Source organism: Amia ocellicauda, chromosome 4 (assembly GCF_036373705.1).
Source record: "Amia ocellicauda isolate fAmiCal2 chromosome 4, fAmiCal2.hap1, whole genome shotgun sequence".
Taxonomy (NCBI): Eukaryota; Metazoa; Chordata; class Actinopteri; order Amiiformes; family Amiidae; genus Amia; species Amia ocellicauda.
The window spans coordinates 49,510,795-49,523,027 of NC_089853.1; the positions used below are offsets into that span (position 1 = coordinate 49,510,795).

Sequence of the window (12,233 nt, forward strand, 5' to 3'; positions counted from 1 at the left end):
TACATTTAGTGGTCAAAAGTGAAATATGGAATCCGTACAGTGCCATGGGAAGGAAGTGAAGGAATGGAGCAGAGATGAAGATTCTGTGTTGGCTGGGTAATGTGCAGAGATGGAGATCTAGGCAGCATTGTAAGTTCATATTCATTGGTATGAAGAATTAAAAAAAGCTACCTGTGTTGCCCAAAGTTGCAGCAACATTGCTCTTCTCTGCATTTCCTCATCTGTGCCCTGATCCTGTAGGTGATGTCTGTAGCTCTCCAGCCAGGAGCTGGGGTTGGCTTTGGAGTTCAGTTTAGCTGGAGTCAAAAGATCCCATAGGCGCTCCTTCACAGTAGTAGCTGTTTTCTTTTCCTCTGTCATGGAAAGACATATAATGGTAAGAACAGTATTACTTTCTTCTATATATCTTCTTGCACAATATTTTTTTGGTTTTCTCTTCCTGTTATATTTCCTTAAACAAAGTCTCATTGTTGCTTTGGTTTGCATTGTTTTGTTCTGAAAATCCTTTATTTTCCATAGTTTGTAACTTGTGACTTCATGGGAGTGACAAAGGTCATGATTTGATCCAGCCCTATGTGAGGATAAAATAAACAACCATGGTATTATTTTGTTTATTGTAATATTTAAAGAGATATTTTATTCCAGGTTGTAACTCAATAGATGATTTTACTCTTCTTAATCAGGTAATGTTTTATTGTATTAAGACATATTATGCAATGTAATGTCTAAAATATCAATATATTGATATACCAGATCAGAAGGAGAAATAAGTATTGTTAGCATATCACTTTATTTTTTATTTACATTTCTAAAAGCCTAGAAAATGTTGCTTATCAAGTGAATTAGTTATGTTTACCTTCTTTCACTGTTAAAAATAAGAAAAAAGTAGACTGTTTGACCTAGATAAGGGTCTGCATTAAATCAAAACTTTGACCCACCTGCTAATAGCAAACTACAAACCTGTACATCATAGCGGTTACATTTCTGATTAGAAGAAAGTGGCATCTTACCAAAATTGAAGCCGCAACTGAGTACAGTTCTGTAGTTTTCTATTAGCGGGTGGGTCAAAGTTTTGATTTAATCCGGCCCATGGTATACTTGTGCTGTTGAGTAAGAGTAATATTATTTTAGTTTTTAATGCATGCATATCGAATTACTTGGTTTCAGTGTAGTCCGAGCCATTTTTGTCAGAAGGGAATCAAATTTCCTGAATTCCTTATAAATTACATTTAATTCATTGTTGTTTTCATGTTCTTCTGGCCTGTTGCCAAATAGGGTGAGATAGCCAGCTCTGTTGAAAGAAAAAAGAAAGAAAAACAGGACTTCAAACTTGACTTAAAAACAATACATATCTCTGTTAAGATTTACCTCCTTGTAAATTATTAACACCATCCGGTTAATTACTTTTGTTGTTCATCATATTTATGCTGTACGTATAAACAAATAATATCAATGGAAAATAAACTAATTTTCATGCTAGGATTTCACATTTAATGTCATTTAATGAAAACACAAATGCGTACATTTTTGTTAGATATATAATTGGTTCAAATATGATGATGTTATGCTTATCTTAACACTGCTTTTCAATTCCAAGTACTTTAGCAATAAATGGAGACTCACGTCATTACAAAATGAATCACCAGCAAAGTTTTAATGCATTCACGCACATTCAGAACTTCCACTAGAAGTCTTGTCAGTATTTATCATATTAAATTAGTATCTAAGGATGAATAACCAAAGCTGTTCACATAAAAAATATATGTAATGACAAAAGACCCTTGAAAACTCTAGCAATCTATTTTTAAATTACTGTCTATAACCCAGTCTGTTAATGCTGATCACAAGCTTACCAAAATAAATTATGTATTTTCCATCTTTAATAGTTTTACCCACTAACTTTTTATATCTCTTTTCTTAATTTATTTACAAACTAACGCCTTCTGAAAAATGCATCTCTAAACTGTTTATTAACGGATGTTTAGATTGAAGCCCATCTCCCCCTGCTTACACACGTATGACTCCTTACTTAAACAGCAAGCTGTAGCAGAAACTAAAGAGACCGTCTTTTTTCCAGTTTCTCCTGTTTTCGTGTGTGTCTGACATCATCAGAGCCTGAAGGTTTTTCTGCATTACCCTGTTTAGACAAGCAAGGCTTTTATCCTGCAAATGCCTGTTGGGAAAAATACAAAACAAAGGAATTCTTTATTTCCATCACACTATGATTCATTTAATAGAACTACAGACTACAACAGATTTTGATCTAAAACAGATTTAGGGCCGGATTAAATCAAAACTTTGACCCACCCACTAATAGCAAACTACAAACCTGTACATCATAGTGGTTACATTTCTAATTAAAGAAAGTGGCATCTAACTAAAAATAAAGCCACAACTGAGTACAGTTCTGTAGTTTTCTATAAGCAGGTGGGTCAAAGTTTTGATTTAATCTGGCCCTTAGTCACATAATGTACGTATTAATGTTGCTGTAATATCATGACTTTTGTTTGGTAAACATGTTTAACAAAATCCAGTTCTGCAAGACAGTGCAGCTATTCCGGGTCAGTGCCAATGAATACTTAAGCATTTGGCATTTTTTTCCCACATTGTACAATCGTCTGCTACAATTTCACAAAAATGCAGGTTAAGAACTGTTGTTCATTTTCTAAAGAAGAGACCATGTAAATGAATGAATTAATGATTAAATAAAAGCACTTAACCATGTAACCTGAGTGTACATCTCTAAAATAAGGGATGACTAAAATTACCCCTCAGAGTATTGCACACAATTAGCTTCTTGAAGCAATTTATATAAATAAACTGTGTTACTGTATTCCTTTTAAGGTATGTTTCTGTAAATTCTAGGAAGCCCATTGTCTGGTAAGGAAGCAAGCATTTAGCAGCAATATTTTATTATTATTATTATTATTATTATTATTATTATTATTAATAATATTATTATTATCGGAAAGGCATTTGTTTTCAATGTATATAAGGGGAGTAAGTAGTGCCAAAATATAGTACTGACTAAATTACTGGGTTTGCAAAGTAATTTGAGTAATGTTATCATGATTAGAGTATGTTTGTATAAATCAAGTATAAAAACTTTGGAGACAGCGCTATCAAGAAAGATTGGTGGATAGAATTGTTCAGATTTGTGTGCTGGTTTAAGTATTTCAATTTTGTTTTGCAATGAAACTTTCAAGAGAGGTTTAAATATACATGACATCACTGATGGTGTATTTGTTTTAATAACTAGGCATGTACCATCCAGAAAAATGATGGAATAATGCATGCAAGCAACTTTTTCCAAATCTATACTGTCAATTAACTATTGTAAAACAGCAATTGAATTAAAATACCACCCTTGTATTTAATTCCTATTAGAAATATACTTGAACTATATGCTTCTACATTTTTTAACAAAAGGTACAGATTGAAAGATTTATTCACATTGAATCTACAGGATGTTATGTTAATTTATTTGTATCCAATTCAAATTTACAATGTACAGCTTGATGAGATGTCATTAGGCTGACCAGTGATTAAATGTCAATCTGACAACAGCAAATCTTGGTATTTCGACACAAAGTCTGATATGTAGTATAGCTGGTTTATTCAAGAGAAAAAAGTCAAACAGAGCCAGTGATGAAGTATTTGCCCTTTCCTTCCCTTAGTTTAATTAGTTTGCTTACCTTAAATGTCAACTGAACAGTATTTCTTCAAAATAATTATAAACAAAATACTCTGTTTCCTTTATTTGTATTATGACTATAGGGTTTGTTTGTTGTGTTGCAGTCTGGAGCTCTACGTTAACTGATTAACAAATAGGAAGTTTCAATGTGTCATTGAAGAAATTCCATTCTTGCTGCTTGAACTCTGCTTATATTACATGATAAGCAGATAGCATTTCATCACATTTTAATCTGTCTCCTGAAACAACTCAATCATTCTCTCTTACAGAACACAGTATAGGTGCATTTAACGGTTTGATTTACTTCAAAATAAAATAATTTTAAAATAAAATAGAAGACAGTGGAATCTTACTAAAAATGAAGCCGCAACTGAGTACAGTTCTGTAGTTTTCTATTAATGCCAGCCCTTGTTGTTTTGAAGAATCATTTGTCTGCCTATATTTTTATTTTATACATTTTATTTTTAGTAATCTTTTATACATTTTATTTTTAGTAATCTTTTATACATTTTATTTTTAGTAATCATCCCCACTCCCGGGGGTCTTTACAAGATATACACTCACCTAAAGGATTATTAGGAACACCATACTAATACTGTGTTTGACCCCCTTTCGCCTTCAGAACTGCCTTAATTCTACGTGGCATTGATTCAACAAGGTGCTGAAAGCATTCTTTAGAAATGTTGGCCCATATTGATAGGATAGCATCTTGCAGTTGATGGAGATTTGTGGGATGCACATCCAGGGCACGAAGCTCCCATTCCACCACATCCCAAAGATGCTCTGTTGGGTTGAGATCTGGTGACTGTGGGGGCCAGTATAGTACAGTGAACTCATTGTCATGTTCAAGAAACCAATTTGAAATCATTCGACCTTTGTGACATGGTGCATTATCCTGCTGGAAGTAGCCATCAGAGGATGGGTACATGGTGGTCATAAAGGGATGGACATGGTCAGAAACAATGCTCAGGTAGGCCGTGGCATTTAAACGATGCCCAATTGGCACTAAGGGGCCTAAAGTGTGCCAAGAAAACATCCCCCACACCATTACACCACCACCACCAGCCTGCACAGTGGTAACAAGGCATGATGGATCCATGTTCTCATTCTGTTTACACCAAATTCTGACTCTACCACCTGAATGTCTCAACAGAAATCGAGACTCATCAGACCAGGCAACATTTTTCCAGTCTTCAACTGTCCAATTTTGGTGAGCTTGTGCAAATTGTAGCCTCTTTTTCCTATTTGTAGTGGAGATGAGTGGTACCCGGTGGGGTCTTCTGCTGTTGTAGCCCATCCGCCTCAAGGTTGTACGTGTTGTGGCTTCACAAATGCTTTGCTGCATACCTCGGTTGTAACGAGTGGTTATTTCAGTCAAAGTTGCTCTTCTATCAGCTTGAATCAGTCGGCCCATTCTCCTCTGACCTCTAGCATCAGCAAGGCATTTTCGCCCACAGGACTGCCGCATACTGGATGTTTTTCCCTTTTCACACCATTCTTTGTAAACCCTAGAAATGGTTGTGCGTGAAAATCCCAGTAACTGAGCAGATTGTGAAATACTCAGACCGGCCCGTCTGGCACCAACAACCATGCCACGCTCAAAATTGCTTAAATCACCTTTCTTTCCCATTCAGACATTCAGTTTGGAGTTCAGGAGATTGTCTTGACCAGGACCACACCCCTAAATGCATTGAAGCAACTGCCATGTGATTGGTTGATTAGATAATTGCATTAATGAGAAATTGAACAGGTGTTCCTAATAATCCTTTAGGTGAGTGTATTTGCATTACATTTATATGCACCCAAATGTTAAATGTAATGTTATATGTCATCCAAAATTTACGAATTGACTTGTCTCCGCCTTTAACACAAAGAGTTCTGGGAAAAGCACAAAAGCTTGATTAGGCTCCCTTCACTTGTTCCGAAGGTATTGGGATATCCATTAAGATGGCGATCACAGTACATCTGCCCCGCAAGGGAAGGTAATGCGAAAAAAGTGCGAAGACCATGAAACAGAAGTACAAAATAAAATCTTAATTTAAATAAGAAATGATAATTTGACAAGAGCGGCAAGTGTTGAGAATGGCTTGTTTTTTAACAATAAAGATCAACTTGCTCCCAACTTGCATGTTTCCTTGCTCAGTTCTGAATGCCATTTGTATGCTCCTGAAAATCTAAAATTGGAAGCTGTCAAAGATAGGAAGAGTGGTTCGTAATTTCATCAGCAAAATGTTTTGGATAAATACACATGGATAAATGAAAAAAAAGTTTTATTATATATAGGTTGATACATCCAATAGTTTGTAAAAACCTTCTATCAACTGGATTTATTTATAAAAAGGCTATTTTGGAGTAGTTAATGTTCTAGATCCTGTTAACAGATTAAATCATATGGATGTGAAATTTGCAGTTAGTTTTTACTCTACTGTTTACTTGAGCCTGTTGGTTCTTCATAAGTAACCATTCTATCTGCTGCCATTACCAGAATTTAAAAGCTTTCAAATAACATTTACTTCACTAAAATCTCTTTGTAATGTTCTCCAGTATTAACTTTGTGAAATATATATAAACATTTGAACTATGTTCTTTGCAAATGAAATAAACAATATAACTATATTTGTCACAGGACTGAATAGGAGTGATTTAATATTTTTTAAAGAATTCTTTCTATCTGCTTAACCCATGGTGCTAAAGACATGCATACTCTGTGCTTTTATCAAACATTTATATAGAAGTTATTACTTACTTCTTCATCATTTCCCTTTCTGTTTTGGGATTATGCTGGGGAAGTTGAAGGTTGAATATTCTCTGCATTAATAATTGTGCATAGAGAGTGAAGTCAAGTGATGTTGAATCCATAATGACAGCATCATATGAATTTGGATCCAACAGGACAGTCACATATTGTCCAGCCACACGCACCTATAGATTAGAACAACATTTCATGTTACATAAAAATTAATTTACCCATTTATGCTCCAGAATGTTCATGAGAAACTGTATCTACAAGCATTTATTGATACATATATCTAATGTGAAGGTGTTTGGAAGAATCATTGTATACAAATAGGAAACTTTTCATAATCAAATAAGTTAGCTGTACAGCCCCACACATTTAGAATTTACGTGAGATGTTTTTTTTGTGTTTTATTTTATTGCATTTGAAAAAACAAAAAAAAACATAGGTCTTACAGTGAATATGTTTCCATGTTTGTTCTTCATTCGTGTTAAAAATCTTGCAGCATCTTTTCCAAAGTCAATGGCATGGCCCAGCCATGGAATGAAGCCTTTATCCAGAGGCGGTTCGTCTTTTGATCTGGATTGTAAAAAGATATGTACTTCTGACAATGCCTCATATTACATTTTCAGGTTCAATTACAATCAAAGGTGACCTGGTCAGATCTGGACCTTGATATAGAAAAAAATTATATTCAATGTAATTGTATGCCACACAGTTAATGCAAGCTTAGGCAGATCAAATGTTATTAAATCATATTAAAAGCATTTTCAGTCTTACGTCTTACAGTCATTCTACTCAATAAACTGGGAATAACATCTAATGAATATGAAATTATATACTTGGTGCTGTAAGTGATATGGAGTTAAAAGTTCTGTGAAAAACTGTCATGACTGTCAAAGACGGATTTGCAGAATTTCGCAGAATAAGTAGCAGTAATAGATTATTAGTAATTGTGCACAGTTACGATTTCTTGGTATTAAACCAAAAATAATTTGCTGTGCAAAACAATATTTTCATGTGTTATGTTTCACAGTGCTGTGGGAGTGTCTCTCTGTTCTTAAAATAAAAAGCATCTGCGAAAACAACCTGCTAATGCTTTACACAAATTTGAATGCACCTAAAAACTTCTTGCATCTTTGGTGGTTTCATCAAAGGATAAACAAGGAGTATAGAAACAAAATAAATTATGAAAATAAAATTATACATAATTGCTTTTTGTATACTTACACACATATTTGTGTGGAAGTAGTGTGTACCATGTAAAGATAGATTTTGTTTTATAGTAAATTAAAATAAAGTGTACAATATACAAAAGAACACCTGCAGTTTTGTGATTCCCTGTAATCATAGAAAATAAAACCTATACATTGACCATGAGCCAGGGAGAATATTTAAATGACTGTTTACTCTTGCTATTAATTTTGATATTAAAAGCATACAAAGAAATACATTCAGACAATATTCAGGATAATTGTATGGAGTTCTTTGTTTGAATTTATAAAAATAAATATGAGGAATTTATTTCTTTGCTATGCTTTGAGTGTCAAATCTTAGTTTCAGTTTCACCTGGATAAAACAACTGAATCATAAACATACTACATACAAAAATTTGAAAAACAAATGTAGTCTCATGTACTCTTTTTGTTGATCATTGTGAAGGAGCCCTCCCAGATGCTCGATGAGGGAGAAACAAAGTTGTGGGAACACAAAGGAGTAGTGCAAAAAAAAAAAAAAAAGTTTATTCCAAAATAGGGTGGTGTTCAAGCAGGAAACCAAAAATCACAGTCAGCAAAAATAAGTCGAAACAAACTATACAAAACTAAAATAATAAAATAAACTCAGGACTCTTTGTCACTAAAAGCTAAATGTAACTGAAAATAGCATCAACTAAACAAATACATACTTCAGTCTTAACAGAAACCAAGGCCTGGATTAAATAAAAACTTTGACCCATCCGCTAATAGAAAACTACAGTTGCGGCTTCATTTTTAGTAAGATGCCACTTTCTTCTAATCAGAAATGTAACCGCTATGATGTACAGGTTTGTAGTTTGCTATTAGTGGGTGGGTCAAAGTTTTGATTTAATCTGGCCTAATGGCAGTATGTGTACGGGGCGAAGTCTCTCTACTGAAGCATCCAGCACCCTTATATTGGTGCTGGCAGGCTGACTCCTCCCACAGTTTAAACCAACAAAGAAAACTTTTATGTAAAATTAACAATAAAATAAAGTAAACTTAAACCCACAACTTAACTTTGTGTTTTCCATAAAATTCCCCCCAAAATAAAAAGTATTTCAATAATCTCATTAACCCAGATTCCACTGTTCAATCTACTCCCCCCATAGATAAACTTGCCCTTGCCCGCCCCTTTAAATACCATGCCATTTTATGACCCACACCCCTTTAATTCAACCAAAATGGCGGTGCACAGACATGTATATCACTCCCACAATCCAAACAAATCAAGGTTTTTACAGGATTTAATAAAGATCTTAACACAACTAAACTTAATAAAATTACCGATTGCCCTTATCAAAAGGAGACATCTAAGCTGGCTCTGTGAGGAGCAAGTTTGCCTCCTCACAATCATGAAGTAATATCTAAAGTGATTCTGCAGTTTGTACTCCACTTGAACTGTTTGAAGTGTGCAAAGCAGTAAGGCAAATTTAATATAATTCCATTCATCATTGAAAATAATAGGAAGTTCACCCCCCTCCTGGAAAATAGAAGATATTTGCATAAGTGTATAAATAGGCAACTGTCATCGTCCTTCACAGGTATAAGCATGCACGGTAAACAGAAAATAAAATCTTACAGCTAAAAAGGTATCATATGTCTACTTCTTCAAAGTAGTCTAATTTGACAGGAAAACCATTCACATGGCCAAAATGGATTTCCACTTCAAATATAACTGCTGTGATTGATTTAAATTTGCTTTCTTCCTGCCAATTTTATAAAGCAGATACATTCAAAGCTGTAATTTTCATAGACTGACTTGTAAATATTCAAGTTTATTCGATTTTCATTTTCACTTTTGTTACTTATATCTTTTAGTTTTTTCTGTTAGGAATTTTTATATTGCAATTAAGGTGAATTATGCAAAGGATACAAACATCTGCCCAAACGTCTTTAATCTACTTCAAAATTAACTGTTATCATGCAAAGAACAGCATTTTTGTGCAACATTCAATACCAGCAGCAACAACTATCTCTGTCTTTAAAAGACACATTATGACATTTCTGCAGTGGGAGAGTACACTTGCTGCCTCCCACATACACCACATTTACAAACAAGCCAAAACATAACTCAACACAGTTCTACTTCATAACAATACAGATCTAATCACAAATGTGCATGAAGAAATCCTCTACAACAATGTCTGTAAAGTTTTGGGGACAAAGTGCCAAAAAAACCTGCATCCTCCACTTTTTAAGATGCTGGTGGTCCAGGTATACGATTTAAATTAAATGACAAATATAAGCATAACCAATACTAACTGTAAGGTCTCAGGTGTTGCATAGACTTCAAATGAAAAATAATAGACCAGCTACACATAAAACGGGAAACTGACCTGACTACATATTCACCAATGAGGATTATAAGTACTCACAGCATTGGTGTTAATCAATTGTAATAATAAACATTACAATACCTATTTAAACTGATACAGAACATTAAGGGCAATTTCTTTAAAACACCAAATGAAAATAAGAACATTTCATATCACTTTAATTATCTGGTAAATATAATAGAAACAACAACAATAATAATAATAATAAAGGTACCATACATTTAAAATATATAACATTACTTGTCTCATCTTCGTGACATCCCTGGCCCTGCTTCTGATTGCTGTCATCGGGTGCAAACAGGCATATGAATAGTGGATGGTAAGACGGATTCTTACTGGATTTAGAATGGTTTTCTTTGTGAAAACAATTGTTCACAACACTAAATAGAACCAAATGCTGAAAGAATAGCAAAAGCTACTTTTTGCATGCAGGTATACTCTGATGGAATGGAAGACCAACAACGCGTGAACAATCTTGAATTGTCACAGTCTTTCATTTTCAAGCTCACTGTGCAATTATTTGAACTGTGACACCCAGATGTTTGAGCTCTGGAAGTCAATCAGTTCCATTTCAAATCCGTTGATGTTCATCCACTGAAAATACAGTTGTGTCATGTTGGTTGTGAAATTGCGCTGAGTGACCTCACACACTCAAACACAACACACAAATACAAGGTTGACAATCGTATCTGAAAACTGCTGATGTGCCAAGAAATATCTTGATGTGTGCTACTTCCCTGCTCTACAATATATCTACGGCCGAACAGAAGGTATCGGACACAATGGAGATACAGCCAGTGTATTGCATGTCTGTACAATTCAATCTAATAAGAAATCACCTATTTAGAACTAGCTATGAGTCAAAAGTATAAATGCAATTCCTCAGAACCCTATTTCTGGAGGATTGCAGTGCCTTCTGGATTTTGTTCCACCATAATACTATATGCATTTGCTAAACCAAAGCAATTAAATATTGTTTCTAAGTTGTGAGAAGATGGGGATGTAAATAGACTTATAAAACCTGCAGCCCTCCAGGACCCACTGCTGCTACAGTGGATTTACAATTCTGTAATTTTCATAAAAGACATTAATGCTGGGAAAATGCAGAAATGTAACCCCCAGAAAGCTTCCCAAACAGTTTGCCACACAAACATTTACACTGGTTCTCCCAGATAATTTTATTTACGAACAGAAAAAATAAATAAATATATATATATATATATATAGTGGGGGAAAAAAGTATTTGATCCCTTAATGATTTTGTACGTTTGCCCACTGACAAAGAAATGATCAGTCTATAATTTTAATGGTAGGTGTATTTTAACAGTGAAAGACAGAATAACAACAAAAAAATCCAGAAAAACACATTTCAAAAAAGTTATAAATTGATTTGCAAGTTAATGAGGGAAATAAGTATTTGATCCCCTATCAATCAGCAAGATGTCTGGCTCCCAGGTGTCTTTTATACAGGTAACGAGCTGAGATTAGGAGCACTCTCTTAAAGGGAGTGCTCCTGATCTCAGCTCGCTACCTGTATAAAAGACAACTGTCCACAGAAGCAATCAATCAATCAGATTCCAAACTCTCCACCATGGCCAAGACCAAAGAGCTGTCCAAGGATGTCAGGGACAAGATTGTAGACCTACACAAGGCTGGAATGGGCTACAAGACCATCGCCAAGCAGCTTGGTGAAAAGGTGACAACAGTTGGTGCGATTATTCGCAAATGGAAGAAACACAAAATAACTGTCAGTCTCCCTCGGTCCATGCAAGATCTCACCTCGTGGAGTTTCAATGATCATGAGAACGGTGAGGAATCAGCCCAGAACTACACGGGAGGATCTTGTTTATGATCTCAAGGCAGCTGGGACCATAGTCACCAAGAAAACTATTGGTAACACACTACGCCGTGAAGGACTGAAATCCTGCAGCGCCCGCAAGGCCCCCTGCTCAAGAAAGCACATGTACAGGCCCGTCTGAAGTTTGCCAATGAACATCTGAATGATTCAGAGGAGAACTGGGTGAAAGTGTTGTGGTCAGATGAGATCAAATTCAAGCTCTTTGGCATCAACTCAACTCGCCGTGCTTGGAGGAGGAGGAATGACCCCAAGAACACCATCCCCACCGTCAAACATGGAGGTGGAAACATTATGCTTTGGGGGTGTTTTTCTGCTAAGGGGACAGGACAACTGCACCGCATCAAAGGGACGATGGACGGGGCAATGTAGC

At 35.2% G+C, this 12,233-nt stretch overlaps 1 protein-coding gene across 1 annotated transcript in view; it reads right to left on the reverse strand.

Moving 5' to 3' along the window:
• Positions 1-12,233, reverse strand: part of ptgis (prostaglandin I2 (prostacyclin) synthase) — a 37,334-nt gene that overhangs the window by 15,412 nt on the left and 9,689 nt on the right. Inside the window, exons 2-6 of the mRNA XM_066702683.1 lie at positions 6,887-7,010; positions 6,441-6,616; positions 2,030-2,173; positions 1,158-1,291; positions 172-353 (exon numbers count right to left, since the gene is read on the reverse strand). Coding sequence (XP_066558780.1) covers positions 172-353; positions 1,158-1,291; positions 2,030-2,173; positions 6,441-6,616; positions 6,887-7,010 — 760 coding nt within the window. The remainder of the gene's footprint in view (positions 1-171; positions 354-1,157; positions 1,292-2,029; positions 2,174-6,440; positions 6,617-6,886; positions 7,011-12,233) is intronic.